Here is a 19,433-nt window from a genome sequence, read left to right as displayed (position 1 = left end):
CATGAGCCAAAACCACCCTCAAAACGTTTCACTGGCGTATTAATGGGGTAAATATAAATGGTCGAACCAAAACCTCAATTTGGCCCGAATAATCTTTTATATAACGTATATAGTTCAGCAAATCCTTCTATTAAGAACTCTATTTTGAATATCGGCTAATGATTGTTTGTTGGGAAGATGAGTCCGTCACGCTGCCAAGAGATTCATCCTAAATTAACTGATGTAATTTGGGACATGTTGTCTCTACAATTGCGCATCGCATCGTATTAAACTTGTTGTGGAACTTGTTGCTATTAGAAATTACGATAAGCACTACCCATTAATTTGATGGAAGGATGGGAATGATTTAAGACATTTGGATGCAAACTTGCTCTTTCCGCACTGCAAGCTGCGAACAAACTACAATTTACGCTTTGAAATAAATCTTATTGTAAAAATCCAGCCGATCAGAAAATAAACTCACTGCTCCCTTCAATAAGCTACTTCTTACATGTTGAAACAAGGCTGTAGAGCAATGAGATGTATCTCAAAATACAAATACAAAAAAAACAAATGGCCGCTATCTTCGTCAAATATGTTCATTTGTTATGCCACAAAAAATTAACCAAAAATTAACAGGTTGGCCTGTAGTTGCCTAGAACAGCTCTTAGGTAACATATGGCAATCGTTTTGGCGGTTGTGATATTGCTCCATAATGAAAATTTTATCATCGGTGAACAAAATAGTGCGATCCTATCGATTCTATCGATCCTGTTTCTTTTTTCATTAATTAGGAGAGTATCTGTTATCAGCCATTATTCTACTCCCTAATAAAACATGGCAAGTTTCTTCTCAGTAGATTCCACTTACGTAAAATGTATGTGAAGCTAAATCCGCCACTATCATCATGCGACATCACGCATTTTCTACTTATTTTATTTACTTCTGCACCATGTTCTAGTAACGTCATCTGTTGGCAAAAACAAGCACTCGTTCCAGGTCAGAATAGTTTTTTTTCTTCCATTTAATACAGAATACAGAAAGTTAACAAACCGCTAAATAAAATCGTACCTGAACTAACCTTTTTTTGGTTTACAACATTAAACGAAACCATCACCCGACTCCGGTGCACAAAGCAAACCAGCTTTCTTGCGTTGCAGCCTTTCCCTGAGGGAATTCGTAATTAGTTTCATTTTTTAAATAGAGCTTCCGTCCAACAGAGCCGAAATAGAACTACGAACAAAAAAAACAGCTTCTCACACCTCACAATGAACGCTTGATGGAAACAGAGGCGAAATGACGAATGGAAAATCTCTCTCCCGCAGGAAAATCCTTTACACAGTGGCACATCTGCGGTAGGTCCTGGTCCTGACGGGGTTCCCGAAGGGAACTTTCTCCCGCGTGTAAAATACAACCCAAAAGCCATTCCCCGGCGCTTTTCGGGGAATGGCTAAAGAAATGAACATCCTCCCAGCTGAAGCGGGAGAAAATCCTCTTACAAGTGAATAGGTGAACGGCGGCGTCCAGGATTCCGGGGCAGAACAAATCCCCATTCGAACAACAGAACCGCCGGAACAAGCGGTGCTTTGGTGCGAATGAGCAGGCAAAAGATCCTCAAACGGGACGGGAAGGTGGAGGTGGTCGAGGAGGATGTTTTGGAGCTTGAACCGAGTGGAGGCGCAACAGAAAAGAAAAATCCCGGTCCAAGTGACTGCTTGACGGATGGACAAATGGTATGAAGTAATTGAAAATGGTCTGCTGGTTTCTTTTCGCCGCGCGGCAAATGAGAATGGAAGATTTGGAGGGGTGGAAGAAAAATTGCAGCAAATAAATGGAGTCTTCTTTGCTTGGAAGGTGGTTTCGGTTGTTGGGTAAAGTGATAGTGAATAGTTTGGAGAAATGACTGGCATTTTTCCGCTGTTCAAGGCTTCGGATGGTGTGCAGTCCTGGGGGGAGATTTAGAAAGAGAAACAAACTATTTGATGGTCATCAGCAGTAGACTGAGCCGAGTGAACATCCACTTCACGAGTTGTTGGTAATTAATCTGCTGGGAGAATTGTTCTGGGAAATTGTTTTGCGAAAGTTTCAATGAGAAGAAGAATTTACTTCAGTTTAAACAGCTTCATAGATAAGGAGGAATAGTTTTCTTCGAATTGGCCGATATATCTTTGCAAAGTGACAACGACGCTTTTCGATATAATTTCAGTCGGGAAATTAGCTCATCGTTCCTGTTGCTGCCTAAAAATTGAAGTCGATCACGAGATGAAAGCAGAAAAGTTCCTCTGTTCAAAGAACAAAGCGGTCGTTTTGTTCACTTTGACAGCTTCAATTAAAAACTAATTTTACAAGCTTCGATGAAATTTTAATTATATTCCACTCCATATAACCATCCACTGCCCCCCTGGTACATCCCCCTAGTCAGAAGTAGATGGAAGCGATAAACTTTGTTTTGACTTGACAGCGACAAAATCACGTTTCTCTCGTTATTTCTTTGCCGAGCAAGTTCTCGCTAGTTGAGCCAACACCAAAGCTGCTATCGTTTCGGGGCCGCATAAGTTTTAATCTGTTCCAAGAAGAGCACTGCGAAGCAATCCTGCTTTCCGGAGCGGGGGAGGCACCAGGATCATCTACTCCGATCGGGTGCGTCAATTTCCCACCACTCCTAGAGAATGAAAATCGAACAGAAGGCGACGGCTCCAGATAAAGCTGTCGGTTTTTATCGGCTCAAATTACAACACCATCGAGTGAAATGCTTTGTTTTATTATCCCGACTGCCCCGAACCCTTCTCACGGAATGGAGGGGAAGAAAAAAAAAACAACGACCGTTGCGATAAGATAAGCCCGACGAAGGTTGCATCCACCCAGTGGAACATATTTTGTTTGAATTTTGACAGTTTGTTGCCGTTTGCTTCGCTAAACAAACGCCCTCTTCCACGTGCTGTAAACATTTCACGACTCGTGTACAGTGTTGCCACATTTTCATTGGCACCGGAAGAGGTGAAAATCTTTTTCGTGTGTACTTTTTATTACAAAAATCTGTATCATCGAACATATATTCCTTATGGAGAAAAATATCTTTTATGAGCATGAAAAAAAATACTCATTTATTTCTGAGAAAATATTCATTTACTTACTAACTCCATATTATATTTACAAGCTTCAAATACCCCATTTGCAGTAAATGTACATTCACATTTACACGCCCCGAATCACTCGTGCGTTTGATGATGCTCACATATTAAGGAAGTCTACTCAAAAACCAAAAAAAAAATCCATGATATTCCCTGAGTTTCCAGTAAGTTCTCAGAAAAATTCCAGATGTAGATTCATCACTTTTACTTCCATTTTTGGAAGAATTTCGGGAGTGAGAATTGAACTCGTGACCTTCAGCGTGAGAGGCATGGATGTTACCACTATGCCAGATCGCCTCCTCACAAATGTGCTGCCAAACTTTTGGCCTTTATATTTATGAGTTTTTGTTTTGATTCTAAGGTTCGTTCTGGTTCTTATTACATAAAACAAGAAAAGATATATGAAAATGGTTTCATGCTTTTCCGAAACCATCTGGGTATAAAACAATTGCAGAAAATATCTGAGTGAATTGGTAACACTGGAACTGATCAATTCTTTTTTAATCTCCATACTGAAGCGATGTGCCCCATTCTGAGATGGATTATAAAATTGCATTTTGATATAAAAAATGAATTTTCAACATTTTTTGATTCAAACTCAACTGATAGCTCTGGTAACAATTGAGAATGTATTGGAGTTTGTAAAATTTAAATAAGTTTGTAATGCTTCGAAAGTCTAATGACAGAAGCGGTCAAAGTTGCATGAAATCATGCAATTTTTAATATATTATTATTTTATGCAGATAGACGTGGTTTTTGGTGCTACAATACATTTAATTGTATTTATAATGAAAAAAGGAAGTCCTGCCGATTACTGCGTTTTCCATGATTTTTCATGGTGGTGCGTTTTACCCAAAGTTCCCCTACAGTTCAAAGTTATCATGAAGTATACCTGGATGACTAGTACAACACTTTCATTCCAAATCGGATCAATTTCACGGAACTGTAATGATTTTAAAAAAAACGATTTTTCATTGAAAACTTTCAACATCCTTCTTTTTCAAAACTTTCTTCGTTTCTCCACGAGAGATTTCGCTCGTACTTCTCGTAGCCGTTTCATCAACTTCGATTCATTAGACATTAATTAATTATTTAGGCCTCAAAATTGATGATACTTCAAAATGGAAACAACATATACAAACAATAAAAAAATAACTGTTATACTATTTGCATTAAAGAAAGCCGGAAACGATCATAACGTTCAATGTTGTTGGAATGTTTATAATTCATTCATAGTTTCACATCTGAACTAAAGGAATTGTATATGAGGATCAGCAAGATCAACTTTTATAAATGAACTAAGCGTTCTGCAAAAGATAACAGTTAAAATAATTAAAAAACTTCCAATATTGACGTCAACAATAAACCTATATTCTGAAATTTTGCTTCCCCTAAATAAGCTACATAAATATAATGTTATTTTGTTCATTTTCAAAATAAAGAATAATTTGTTAAATGCAATATTCAACTCGTACAGGCACATACCATTCACTCTTTTAATACTAGGAATAGAGAATATTTTGTAGTAGAAAGAGCTGAACTCGCATCTAGAAATGTATTTTTTACTGGAATTTTAAAATTTAATGCATTGCCTCCTGAATAAATGCAAGAAAAAAAAACACTGTAAAATTTAAGAAGAACTTGCGCAGGTTAGTTGATTGGGAAAATTTAATAACATCAAATTATTTTCAAGACAATAATTGTATAGTTAGAAGTAAGCTGCTTGCTCCCCAGAAGAATTCACCAGCTGATTGGCTGGCTTTATAAACGTTACAGCCAAAATTGTAAATAAAGAAAAAAAAGGAATTTACATAAAAACATACCCTATTAGTTTGTTTAGAATGGAAAATTATATCGAAACCAGTCCGAAACCTGAGCGTTAGCTTCATAGTAATTTTATGTCCCTTATTTCAAACGTTGGCAGTTTTCCAGTTTTTGAATTGTTGCCTTATTATGCTACTTTTAAACTCATTACAACCACTACATTTTTGTGTGTAACTGAAACGTATTATAATGCAGGTATTTACGTTACGCAATGTAAACAAGCATGTCCTGGTAGCTGAATCACCTTATATTACACCTCAATAAAGCATTGTATTTTTACTACAGTTTATATGCTTGCTGGCTTTACGTGGATACTAATCTATATAAATAAATCTAATCTATATAAATAAAAATGGAAGGCCAAATGTGTTTGCTAAGCGCTAAACTTGAGGTAGGAATCGTACGATTTGAGCCATCTTTATTTCGTTGTATTCGACTCTACCCGCAGATCAATATTACGGAGGGGAAAATCGGAGAAAAATCGGAAACCTCTGTAGGAGGGTAGGAAAATTTCGGAAAATTGTATCCCCATGTGTATCCCCCATAATTGTAGACAATTATCGTTCTGTATTAATTTCCGAACACTTTTTTTTTTAAATACGAACACTTAATTTCAAAAACTATATTTACTGAACATAAATGTCGTTTTGATACCTTTAAATGTTGTTATACGGAAAGATGTACTCTTAAGAATATTGGGGGTTTAATATTTCAATTACTTATAACATTGATTTTCACTAATTATAGTTTTTCAAAAGGAGGGGTCCGGAATTTGAGTCTGTACGGAATATGAGTCAAAACGGTACATCGTGATAAGCGTTGTCAGTCCATTCGATGTTTGCGCTAACGAAATTGATCTTGTGATGTGGAGTAAAAACGCCCTTTGAGGTGTAAAAACGCACTTTGAAAAAAAAAATAATGCAAATTCAGTTTTCCCCATCAAACATGTTTTCCATGTAATGAAGAAACATGAATAAAGAATCTTGAACGAGAATTGTGTTTGATAATAATAAGATCAATCAATGATTCTGGGATTTAACCCAAGATCATGCTTAGTAAGAAAATGTAAATGTTCGAATGTATTCATATCAAAAATGATTAGACGGGACAAAGTTCGCCGGTTCAGCTAGTCAATAATAACAATGCCAATCAATGATACTATAGCTCAAATTATGCTTCAAAATTGCAATACATATTTTTTCAATACAATTTTTTGAGAAAAAACTAAGATTTTTTCAGACCAAAACCAAAACATATTTTATTATGGCAACCCTGCTGTTGGGCACACCTCGCATGTTTACTACAGTAATTTCGTTACGCGTAAGCGGTTCTGGTGTCACGAGCCGCAAAGAAAAATAAATGGTGGTGGTGTCCAAGACACGTCCATATTGCTGACGTAAGACTATTGAGTTATAAACGGAAATTCAAGAACAAAACTCTTTAGTAGAAACATAAACACCGATAATGTTTTTTAATGAGTTTTCCTCAGTTTTCCACCAAAGAACGTAGCCCTAACCGCTGGAAAACACCTTCTTCACATCCGGTTCGAAATACGCTGCATTTTGACGCCAATTTTAACCCGGAAACAAAGCTCGAATTCGCAAAAATTTATTGATCGATCGGAAAAAGTAATCAGTAAATCATTCACGATTCATCGGTCATCCTGCTCGCGACCGGATGATAGCGTGTTCTAATGGTTTCCAAATGTTTTTCTAAACCTATTCGCTCTTGATTATATCGGAAATTATTTGGAAGTGCATTGACCTTTTTAAATAAACTCTCTAGTCGAAACTATTGGTGGCCCTCAAAAGGACCGATTGATTTATGATTCATTCTTGTTCTTGCGGTAATAATACACGAGAATTGTTGAATTGAATTGAGAATTGAGGAATAAGATGCTACGAAATTTCTCAGTTCATTCGCCGTTCAAGCCTTGAAAAAGGCCGTTTTGGATTACTGAACTAAATTTTCGATCTTAGGAGAGGTCATCTTGAAATCCTTGCTGTCGTCTGGTCGCTAGTTCGATAACTGATGAATCGTAAATTCTGTGAAACCGCGAAAAACGTGTTTGTACTCGATGAATTGAAAACGAGCGGAGTTTAAATTGCAAAGTTTCCTCTACATTATCCGTAGAACGAACACATAAAACTATGCTCTTCTGATTTGGTAACATTACTGAAACATGTAATTCAACGTAATTTAAAAAAATAGATAATGCTTTCTTAGGTTTTCATTTTTGTTACACATACAAAATTGTTTAAAGTGAAGTAACATCAGATGGGTCAACCAGAAGCGCTCACCGGGCCACATGTTGAGTATAGCTGTTGTAGATGATTTAAATGTAGATACGATGTGATTTTTTTTCCACGTGCATGGCTTTGACGCTAAAAGTGAAAATTTTATATAAAGATTCATATGTTCGAATTTTATGAATATAGAGTAACGCGTAATTTTTATAACTGTTGTGTCAAAATAAAACTCAATCTTGTCGATCCATGTTAATCCTATGCAGCTATCACTTTGCCTGCCAAACGGATTACTTATATATATGCACTCTGCAAGTACTCTATCGTATGTTGTTAGTTTCCCATTTGTTTTTTTGCAACATTTTCTTTTCACTCAACACGTACAGTCCGAACTGACGTTTTTCACATAACCTGTTTTCATTGAACATATTTCTTGTTGAAGCCGATGAAAAATAAGTTCTACGTGCCATTAAAAAATCTTCATACTTCAAGACAACTGCAAACAATAAATCACAATCGGCTACCAAACGTCAGTGGAAACTTGGAAAACAAATACAACAAAACAAAAGAACGCACCCCAAAGGCAGATGTCAATAGTCACAATGCACAGCACACAATCACAAGTAAACTTACTCAGAGTGCATAGCGGGTTTCGAATGGTGGAGACAAAAACAAAAAAAAAAAACAAACGCAAGGTGAGAAAAAAAGAAATGTTTTCTAGACTCACCTTTGCTGGTACCGTCGGGTCCTCTCAGTATCGTGCACTCTTCTATGGTTCCGAACGCGTTAAACAACTGTCTTACATCCTCCTCGGTTTGCTGCTTGCTAAGCATGCCAACGAAAAGCTTTCGATCTGGGTTTTGTGATTTTCGGGTTGATGGGTGGTGTTGTTTTTCCGTGTTTGTGTGATTTGGGCGGATTAAGGGTATGCGTGTGTGTGTGTGTGTGTTGGTGCGTGGTGTGTGTGTTTGGTTTTGTGGTTTCCAATCGCAATCACACAGCGGTCAGATGGGGTTTTCGTGTGGTGAGTAGTGAAGGGTCGTGTTTGGATTTGCGGTGGAAAGGCGAGACAATGGAATTGACATAAAAATGAAAAGAGAAAAAGAAGAAAAAAGTAAATTAATAAATTTTGCTTATGAGTTCACTGTGTAGTTTTTTTTGTTTCTTAGAAGGAGGATTGATAAACTAGTTAACACTAGGAAGTGTTGCAAACATTCAGAAAACAGCTTTTTACAATTGTTTTGATGAATCCAGAAAAAACGGGTATAATAATGAGACAATCAGGATTAATGGAAATCATACAACACTTGAAACCGTAAAGAAAAGAAAAGGTTATCCAACAAAACACAACAAAAACGGTACATTTATACGATCAATGCTGTAAAATTCATGAAACAAACTTAGGGTAGGAAAAAGGACGAAAAAACTTGTTAAGCGAATTACAAACATATCTAAACTCTCAGTCAATTGAACGGTACCATCTAGAGAACAGCTATCAATTTGGATTCGTTCTGTCACAAGGGCTAATCCACAACGATTAAAAACAACACTGATACTTAAATAACAAGTAAGAACAGTCTACAACAGCAACACATACAACTTATTTTTCTTGTAGCTGGAAGTATCAAGCCTCTGCGAACGGGGCTTTATCCTCATTCATGTTCAAATGCTGGGCAATGATTAACTTGCACTGTGCGAAGAGAAAAAGGTTGGGTTAGAAACAACAAAACACAAAGTTCCCCCCTCCCCTTCGGCCTAAGGTCATGTCAGTAGAGCAGAGGAATTATCTCATCAATTTTTTAATCTCGTCCATCGTCCTTTTCTCGGCTTTTTCTCGGGGCGCGGGCGGGACAAAGATTTATGATTTCCCCCCGGGCACGGGCAGCGCAGATTTATTAAAACCGGACGTGCAGTTAGAAGAAAATCCTAATCAAAACCGAAATGTTGCTACCGTAAACAAAATAATATCATAAATCAAGGCTAGGCTTCGTCTATCTCTTCCCTATCTTTTCTCCTGTTAGTCCTAATAATTTTATTAAGACGTCGCAGAAGACACCACCAACTCGCATGTTTTGACCTGACCTCTGACTTGGCTCATAACTCGACGCCGCTAGCTGACGTGGGGCCAAAGTGAATGAAAGATGGCACGTGTAGATTAAATCCTCTTGCGCCCAGAACCCGAGTAGTCCTGGCGTGTGGACATCAGACGTTTGCAACAGCACAGAGGAGAGCCCGCGAGGTTGAGCGGCGGAGTGTGGAGTGAGGAGCAGTCTTCCGGGTCAAGAGAAATGACTAAATTTTGCTGTGGTTTGATGATTCTGCTCTTGCGGCAGGCAGCGCCGAAACACGGAGGTAGCCACAGGAAGTTTCCGCCATAAACAACGATTGGGTGTCACATCCGGAGGGTTTGCTTGCATTAATCTTCGGCAACAGGATGTTGTTTTCTGTTGTTGTCGAGTCACAGTGGTGATGTTTTTATCTTTCTTTTTTTTGCTATGATAAGATGATGAGTTTGATTATGAAGTAGTGAATGCTGCGATTAGCCGGTAAGACGTGATACGTGATTGTTGAAAATGGTCTCCGTCTTTTACTGCGTGCGTTGATCGCAATAAACAAAATGATAATATTCATGGACCTTCTGGGTTTGTTTCTACCTAAGAATTACTTCAGTTCTGATCTATGCAAATAGATAGTTTAAAAACTACAGGATACTCATTAAACTTTGATTTTTCTACGATTGATTGGAACAATCACGGATAATTATTACTTGATTTAACAGTCTTTAAGACTGAAGTCACGTTTATGTGACTAAAAGTTTTTGACGATTGTCGCTCTGAATCAATCAATAATCTGCTTTTCACTCATGAAATCAACTATTTATTCGAATTATTAATGGAAGTATACATAAATCCACCCTTTTTCGCACGATATAACCATTTGTTTATAGTTTGTTTCTGTTATATAAATGTCACGAGGGAAGACGTTTTAGTATTAGTGGATGTATCAACAAACTGTACCATTATTTACGCTTACCCAGTGTTTTTTTACCGTTCCTGACAATTTGAAAAGACTCTTCGAAGTTTCTCTAAAATTTATGATTAAAATGGTTTTCGTGTGAAATAGCAATAAAACATCCCCCTGATAGAAACAGCACATGAAGAACAAACGAAATTCTTTTCTACCTTAATTTGTTTCAATATATTTTAATAGAAAATTCATATTGCCGACTTAAAATTAAAACTAAATTAAATGAATTTAAAAATTAATTAGAAGAACAATTTGAGAACTTCTATTGTAGCGAAAAAATTATCTAATTGAAAAAAAACCCTGACCAAAATTGTTTTGTATTGGTCAGTCAGCCCATGCAAGTAGAAGAAAGCTGAATGAGATATTGGGATTGGTTAAACATACATCAGATGATGCATTGGAAAAATTATAATTTGAACGATAAATTCGACGGAATTTTTCCGACAAGAAAACTAACGACGTAGAAAAACTATTTAGTTTTTTTTTCTGAACGATTGTTGTTCACACTAGAGCAAGTTCATGGCAATCCGCGAAGTATGCAACTAGAACTAATAATACTTCTGTAACCTAGTGTGACTAATTTTCGTACACTTGGATATCCGACTAATAAAACAACACACTCTCTTTCACTATAATGAACTTGAAAATGGTATATATACAATGTATACAATAAAAATTAGATATTCAGCCATTCGATGTCAAACCGATATAGTGGTTCACAGATTTTCGTGGAAAGTGGTAGTTTTGCTTCTTTTCGAAAAATATTGGACTCGTATTTTTTTTTTCTTTAGGGAAAAAAACGGAAATGGGCAGTTTTGGGGTGGTCCGAAAAATCTTTTTTTTAAATGATTTTTTTCAAAAGTTCATAACTTTTTTTTTTAGATGACCGACACATCAAATTGAAGCCAATAAGTTAATCCTTTTTGAAAAAAAATATTCTAATTGCAAAATTTTTAAATTTTGTTTTCGTATTTTTTTATTGTATTTGTTTCTTGTTGTTTTCATTACTTTGGACTAGAGAGCGCTATATACTTATATTTATTTTATCCTGAAAGCTGAGGTTTTTTACATAACATATTCGAAAATTGAAGATGTGATTTTTGTCGTTTTTAAGTGAGGATTTTCCAAAGTTAACCGATGATCCAATAAATCATTTTTTTCCTTTTTTCCAAAAATTACTTTTTCAAAAATTCATCACTTTTTAAATACTGGACCGATTCAGACATATCCACATATCCGACAATTGAATCTAATGGGCTGTTTATTGTTCTAGTTACATAGATCTAATATATTCGCATAAAAATATTGAACGAAGACTGAAAACAAATTAATTTTGAAAAATCATAATTCAAAAACGAAGAGAAACACATCCCTGAATCATGAATATTTTATCGCTCTCGCTCTCAGCTCTCTAGAGCACTGAGAGCACAAGGTAGACAATCGGATATCCCCGTCCGGGATATCTTAGGTAGCCGGGATCCTGATCTTCTGCTTCATCTATACCTGTTCCTCAGAAACGCCGATGTCAACGTTTAATGATGTTTCCTTCATTGTGCCCCCGTTTCATATCCTTCTTATCCGATCGATAAACTTTTACTTAGTCGCGGCAATACATACACACACTCTTTACAGATACACGGGCCAAAGGTTGTGCAGTCCACTGATGATTCAACAAAAGCCAAAGGTTGTACCGCTCATGACAACTCTACACGAGCTGATGATTGCGCCGGCTAGTGACCATTCTATCCTGGATTCCTCGAGTCGAGAAAGACGCACCACGCTAGATATGGGGTACAGACTAGGGGGGCGTTGCTGATTAATGGTCAGCTGCATCCCAATAGGTAGTATCCCGTGTCGGGCACACGTACAGAGCATCGAAGACTGCAACATACCAATTATGAGAACACTTGTAATACTAACCTCGAGCCAACCGCGAGTAATCGGTTACATATTACTAACATAGTTGTAAGACAAAAATTGTCAAAATATTGGACTCCCGGCCCCGTCAGGCTAACGCCACATGTGCCTTAATAAAATATATATTTTGGAAAAAAAAATGAATATTTTATGTAAAAAAAAACACAAAATATCTCTATCCTCTAGCCATGTAAATAACAAAAATACAAATACAATCAACAATTACGAAAACAAAATTCAAATTTATTAGTTTGTTTGTCTTGTCCCCTCATCTCACCGTGGCCCACCCTCGACAGCTAGTGGAACACCAGATGCTATCCCTGGTCATTATGCACATTGCTGCAGTGCGTGCGGCAATCCTCGGTTAAGAAAACGATACCTACAAACAAAGCTTGAATTAGCGGCTCCGCAAAAGTTATGCGATTGAGCCCACAAATAAATAAATTGGAGAAAAAAAAATCATTTTTTTTTTGCGAGAACAATATTTTTCCAAAAAAAGATTGCCTAATTGGTTTTAATTTGATATATCGATCATCTGAATCGGTTCCGTAGTTCAAAAGTGAATGAATTTTTAAAAAACGTAATTTTTGGAAAAAGTTAAAAAAAATTATTTTTCGGGCCTCTCTAAAATCAAAATGGCCACCCTAACGAAACAAATAAAAAATACGTGTCTAATATTTTGCGAAATGGAACGAAACTACCACTTTAAAATCTTGAACACGAATTGTGTATGAAAATAATCTGATATTATAATCATGAGTTATGGTAGAAGAACTAGGAATTTTATGGTAAAAGGTAAATTCAGCAGTATCGATTAGAAATCAATCAATGAACAGTTCTGCGTTTGGACTCATGAACTTGCGCTTAGTAAGAAAACGTGAATGTTTGAAGGTATTGATAACAAAAAACAAATTTTGGGCGGGACGAAGTTTGCCGGGTCAGCTAGTAAAAATTAATAAAATCAATAATTTTGTAAACAAAGTCCATTTTTTTTGCAAGTGCAGCATTTTTTCAAAGAAGACTAGTTCATTGCCTTTAAATTGATATGTTGATTATCGGAATCGGTCCAGTACTTCGAAAGGTATGAATTTTTGAAAAAAGTCATTTTTGGATAAAAGAGGAAAAAAGTTTATTTTTGGGCCACCCTAAAATGGAAATGGGCACCCTAACGAAAAAATAGAAAAATACGAGTCTAATGTTTTGCGCTAAAGAACAAAGTTATCACTTTCCACGAAAAGCTGAGAACCAGTACAGGCTAACTTCGATATAACGTACATTTTACTTTCAAAATTGTACGTTGTATCGAATTGTACATTATATCGAAGCATCATAAAGAACTTAGAAACGTAGCTTATATTACTTTATTGTGTTGCTGAGTAAGGTTAATGAATAAATGAAACTAGAAGACGAAGTCAACCTTTCTCATGATGTTTTCCTTCGTACTATTGATTAAACTTTGAATCATTTAGAATCCGAAATCACAAAACAGTTGTATTTCGGGATTTGTTTAAGGTACAAGACAAGCTTTAGTATCAAAATACAGAAAAAATTATGTTTTTCCAGAACAAAAATATTCAAGAAATTATTCCTTTGGACTTTCAAAATGTGTACGTTATATCGAGTGACGTTATATCGAGGGTACGTTATAACGAGGGTGCGTTATATCGAAGTTTCCCTGTATATCGGTTTGACATGGAATGGCTGTGTTAACATTGTTGAATTGTTAGTTTTCGATGAACTATGGTTTACTTTTAATGTTCTACGATAAATTTTATCATTGGAAAAAAAGGAAGTCGAAATTACTTCAAGACATGATAATATGATAAATTGTTCGTTTTCATGAATATCCGGAACACCCACATGTGCTTCAACATCTTTCAGTCCCATGGGAGTTGACCTTTCTCTTCGAATCTTTTTATCTTTCTATGGTAATGAAGTTTATTCGGGGGGAGTGTTTTTGTGACCGTTGTCAAATCGCTTTTCTGTACCCTTTCGGAAACCTTTCTGTACCTAGAAGATAATAATTATTTTGCTATTATTTCACTAAACATTATTTAGACTGCAATTGAAGGATTGCTCCAATGAATTTAATAGGAGCCGATTAAATCGTATCGAAGCAAAGGTATTTCCCATTTGAAGGAATAATTTTCTGCTTTTTGAATGAAAGAGAGTAACGACTAGGTATTAGATTAGATGAAAGCTTCATAGCCACGTCATGTCGTTTTGAGCATATTGGTTGTGACACACAGAGCACGCATCACTCCTCACGAGTTGCTCAGAAATTTCGACCTCATTGAGGCACATACTCGTACACAATCCAGAAGCAGTTCCACACAGCTTCTGGGTAGGATTATCGCCCCATCGAACCCCCGCCCAAGTCTGTATCGAAACACTTGTCCTTGAACCGTTACCCCCCGAGCGGAACTGCAAACAAAGGCTCGTAAAAAAAATCTTCGCCACCAACAGTCTCATTATTTTCACCATCGTCTCTCCTCCATCGCCTCCAGTGTACTTGAACAGACGCATCCCATCAAGCATTCCTTTGTCTTCTCGCGGGCCCCACCGTAACCAAGCGCTACCGGCCCGACCACCGGCCGGGTCGCCCCTTCTTTGACGTGGCTCGACGTGGCGAGGCGATAGGAATTTCTATGCTAATCAAAAATAATTTTCCTATTTCCGGCGCCTTTGAACCCACAAAAGATGACGACGCGAAAGCGAAATAACGCAAACATCATGCGGCGGCACGTGATTGCCAGTGCTTGCCCAGTGCTTCCGCTCCCGTCCCCGTGGTCGGGAATAGCGACTAAATTTTTTAAACTAATAGCATAAAGTGACGCTAAGTTTAGCACAGAAATCGAACATTTTCCGCACGGTAGTTGCGTTGGTGGAAGGTGGGTGTGAGGGGGCTGACGAAACGGAAGAACGTGAGTGTTTTGGCTAACGATGTTTTCGTTAGCTATTACAGAACTGTTCAGACTTCCGGCGCGGGAGGGGGCGATGGGATTTTCCGGCTTTGTTTCGTCTGTTAAAAATGCATCAAAGTGTGCACTCGAGCGGAAGGGAGATTTTGTTGGCGAATCCACTCCAGTCGGTGGTGCCTTGAGGAAAATCAGTATTCCAGCGGATGATCGCTTCAATTATGGACGTGTGTGTGTGTGTTTTTCGCACTGAATGTCAGATGCCGGAAAATCTGCTTTTCGTCGTCCGTCAGAATGATGGTTGAAACATCGAGCGGCGCCATCGAGCGGAATCCACACGGTCTTGTTTTCTGGTCCGATTGAATTATATAGCCATTGGATATAATTTGGTTCATTATGTTTAATTTACGAGTTTCAGCGGGGCTACTTTCAACAGATCCAATTTCGTTAATTACCTGCCGGAGCCGGAATGACGGCGACGAAAGGAGACGCACGTTAGTGACGAGGATCGATTTCGGATATTCTTTCCCTATCGGACACAGTTGGTTCCAAAAATTACTCTTGCTGACATTTATTTCTAAATTTCCGCAATTAATGTTGATGAATCAACTTTTGTTCTGTTCTCGGGAAACCGTCCGTGGCGACGGTGGCTTTGCGGTGGCTGCTGCTGCTCTCAGCTAGACTAGGCCATTCAGGGAGCCAAAGACAAGTAACTGGCGTGAAAACGCTGACAAAGTTTGTTTGAGTTGTGGGGGTAATGAGGCGACAGATAAAATTAATGAGCTCTCGCCGTTTGGAGTCGCTTTGTTTCCGGCTTCTCGCCCCATTTCGCGCGAGCAGGAAAAAAGGAAAGAAAATGGTTTCTGTGCGACGTACAGCGTAATTTGAGTTTTATGGCTGTTACCGGCGAGGCTCAGGGATTAGGCCGTTGCAAATTGGCTCGGCACCCCGTGGGGAGCTGTCTCAGAACCCCATCTTAGGGGGTGTTGGCTGCCATGTACCTAAATCGAAGAGGATTTCCAACAGGAACAGATTATATTTTGAAGAGAATGTGAACGGATCTTCAGTGAAGATCATGTTTGCAACCTTATTGGAGAGAACAGTTTTTGATGTCTATCTGTTTCAGAAGTTTGAAGAATATCGAAATAAAAAGTGCTCGCGAAGGCATAAAAAGGAAAAAAATAAGGATCCCACCATTTAAAAGGTTGAGGAAATTGCTCGTCGAACTGATCAATGCCATCAACTACCATCAACATTAATCAAGATACGAATGAACAAAACAGACTCAACGTAATTTGAAGTTTTTCAACTACAAACAAGAACAATTATTCAATTATTCAATTTTTTATCTGCTCAAATCGATATACATATAAATATTCACATTCACATTCTGATGTTTGATTTGAGATTATAATCGTCTTCAAAAATTCCAAAATTCAACAATATTTCTGGTTCTTTCATGTTTTCTGGTTATCTTGAGTGACGAAAAAAAATATTCATCCTCGATAGTCTTCATTGGCTCAACCCAGAATATGTGATTCACAGAAAGACAAACAATATATTCAAGTTTAATAATATCTGTGTTAAAATTCACCGTGGGTTTTCATCATCCCACGAATACCGAAGTTAAAAGTAGGCATTAATTCCGTAATTGCCCCAATCAATATAAAATTATGATAACGAGATATTCCTCATCGTTAGTACCGAACCAAAATTGACTCTCGCTGGGCAAACTTTCGCCCGCTAATTAAAGCATCCCTCCAATTTGGCAAATGACGTCATGATCATTTCGGGCAAAACCTTTCACTCTACCACGCCCCTCCCCGGTTCTAGTCGCTAGTATCGTTTGCGTTCGCTTTTTTTTCACACGCTGTTTTCCAAGCACCACCAAAAAAAAAAAAAGAACGCAACCATCCAACGAATGGAAAATGGCCTCACGAGCAGGAGGAACACGAGAAAAAAACCGGCATTAAATCATCTAATTACCTACATTTTTCCTTGTTTCTTTGCGGATGCGGTTCACGATCCTAATTTCACTTTCCGCAGCTTCGCTCGCGAGAAAACTCCGCGCGTTGAAAGCCACGGCACACAAAACAGAAAACCGATAGGAATGCTAATAAAAATTGAATGGAGAATGAGGGAATCCCCTTCGTTTTCCCTTTGGTCTGTTTCCATCACGCCATTAGGCGGATTGTCCTCGGCGGGGGACTTCCAACCGATTTGCGTGGCAGATTCGCTTTTCCCCTCTCTCTCTCTCTCTCACTCGCTGTCTTCCCTTCCTGAACCGAGCTGCTGCACACGCGACTCACGGGAAGATTGAATTTGCCCGAAATATTTTAATTTACATATAAATTTAATAAGAGCGTGTCCCGGGACACGGATTTTTTCTCGTTTTCTCGTATTATTCGGGATGGTTGTTTCCCTTATTTTATTTTTCATTTTTTTTCCTCTCGCTCAAGGAAGAGCTCAAGTGCGGATTGCAGGTTGATTCTGAATTGGAAAGTAGGGAAACAATCTCTTGTGAAAATAAACAGCAGATTAGTGAGTGCGGGCTGGATCAGAAGGGGGCTGTAGGTCATATCCATCCGTGTGGGAGTGCGAAGACGTTTATTGTGTTTGTGTTTTTTTACACTCAGCGTTGCAGTGGTTGTATTAGACAAGTGTTTCGAACAAAGGACGTAGAAAGTATGCTTTTTGAGGCCGATAAATCCAGAAAGCAGAGCTCTTCTGCACGACAATCACCGAATAACGAATCATCGTGATCGTTCGTCAATTACTGGCTCCAAATTGCGTCTGTGTCATTCAATTCGGCACCCTGTGCCTTTTCTCTTTTCCCAAAAATTAAGGCAAAATAAAAAGGGCATTTGTGACGACATTAGGGTCATTCGAGTAGCTACAACCAAGCCGTTGAAAGTGTATTCAAGCTGGATGAAACTACTTAATAAAATAATAGAAGGGGAAAATATAAGAAGAACTTGTTTAAAAGAAACTTCATTGACATACTGTATTCTTTTAAAAAAATGTACATATTTTGTGAACACGTTTCATGAAGCTTATTAGTCTCAGTTGATTCAACAATTCCACAGAAAAAAAATCATACAATCTTTCAAAATTCCGTTATATGTTATATGTATGGATCGTTCCCTACCAAAAATTATTTGGCCCGTTTTTTTTTGTTTCGTCATTAGATTCTTCGTGATTTTTCAAAACTGAGATTTTTCGCAAAAAATTATAACTTCTCAACTACAGGACCGGACATCTGTCATGTCGTAATAGCCATGGAACATTCAGTTTTGGATTCTCACTTCAAGGATGCAATCCACAAGATCACTTGCTAAATGTATTGAAATGCAAGAAGAGTGTTTTGAATTATTGCATTTATTGCATGCGAGAAAATCGCATTTTTCTTGTCGACCAAACTTATTGACCATATATTTCAAGAATTGACTGCTCATTTAATGGTCGATATCAGCTTGTGAATACTCAATATGGTACTTTATGGATCAGGCACGACATAAACTAAAGCATAAAATCCTAATTAAATGATTTTCGTATCGAATTATCATTTTTTTTTCCTTACTTGTACATTGGAGTGTCAATGCAAATGGTCACCTCGAATTTCCTAATGGGACTTCTTGCAAAATGTTGATTCCAGAGAATTCGATGATCACTTTTTTGCCTAACGATTTTTTAGGTTTTAGTACATTATCTGAATTATTATTATGTACTAGCTGGCCCTGCGAACTTCATCTCGCTCAAAGTTGATTTATGTATATGAATTCTTTTTAAACATTCATGTTTTCTTACTGAGCAAACGTTCGTGGGTCCATTCGTAGAACTCATCATTGATTGATTATCTAATCGGCCCTTTAAAATTTCCTTTTAATATATATTTCCTGATACTTCTACCATAACTCGACATTATAATATACATTTAATTTCAGACATAATTTGTGCTCAAGATCCTTGATTCACTTACAAACAACATGTTTCTCCGTTACATGGAATTCATGTATCAAGGAAAGTAAATTTCTTTAATGATTTTTATTTTCATAGCGCGTTATTCCATTTTCGCTTCAGACCTACAGAACACAAAGCTTACTCCCACAAACGCGAAATCCCACTGAACTTACAATGCACAATGGTCTAGGAGATGCATTTAAGTAGACATTAGCATTTAGAGCTCAACAGTTATTCTATAGACAAAGACTGTGTTCGACAAAATTGTTACATATGAAAGAGCGCTCATTTTTATGTTTTCAAAAATAGGGTGACCAAAATTTTCGACGAAATAAAAAATCTAACTTTCTTATCTTTATAGATAGAGGTAAATATAGTTTGACAATATTATAGCCTCAGTTGATTGAGACATCTTTGTAGAACAAAGTTTT

At 37.4% G+C, this 19,433-nt stretch overlaps 1 protein-coding gene across 19 annotated transcripts in view; it reads right to left on the bottom strand.

Moving 5' to 3' along the window:
* LOC129768064 (CUGBP Elav-like family member 4) overlaps positions 1-19,433 on the bottom strand; it is a 1,369,849-nt gene that overhangs the window by 222,053 nt on the left and 1,128,363 nt on the right. For 15 of the 19 annotated variants that reach the window (XM_055769451.1, XM_055769460.1, XM_055769466.1 and 12 more), the window contains one exon: positions 7,908-8,033. The exons of 3 other annotated variants lie outside the window; for them this stretch is intronic. In XM_055769451.1, coding sequence (XP_055625426.1) covers positions 7,908-8,033 — 126 coding nt within the window. Of the gene's footprint in view, positions 1-7,907; positions 8,034-8,777; positions 8,862-19,433 lie in introns of those variants that run through there. One more of the 19 variants, XM_055769471.1, reaches the window with a different exon arrangement.

This window comes from Toxorhynchites rutilus, chromosome 2 (assembly GCF_029784135.1).
Source record: "Toxorhynchites rutilus septentrionalis strain SRP chromosome 2, ASM2978413v1, whole genome shotgun sequence".
Classification (NCBI taxonomy): Eukaryota; Metazoa; Arthropoda; class Insecta; order Diptera; family Culicidae; genus Toxorhynchites; species Toxorhynchites rutilus.
This window is presented reverse-complemented; position numbering and strand designations above follow the sequence as displayed.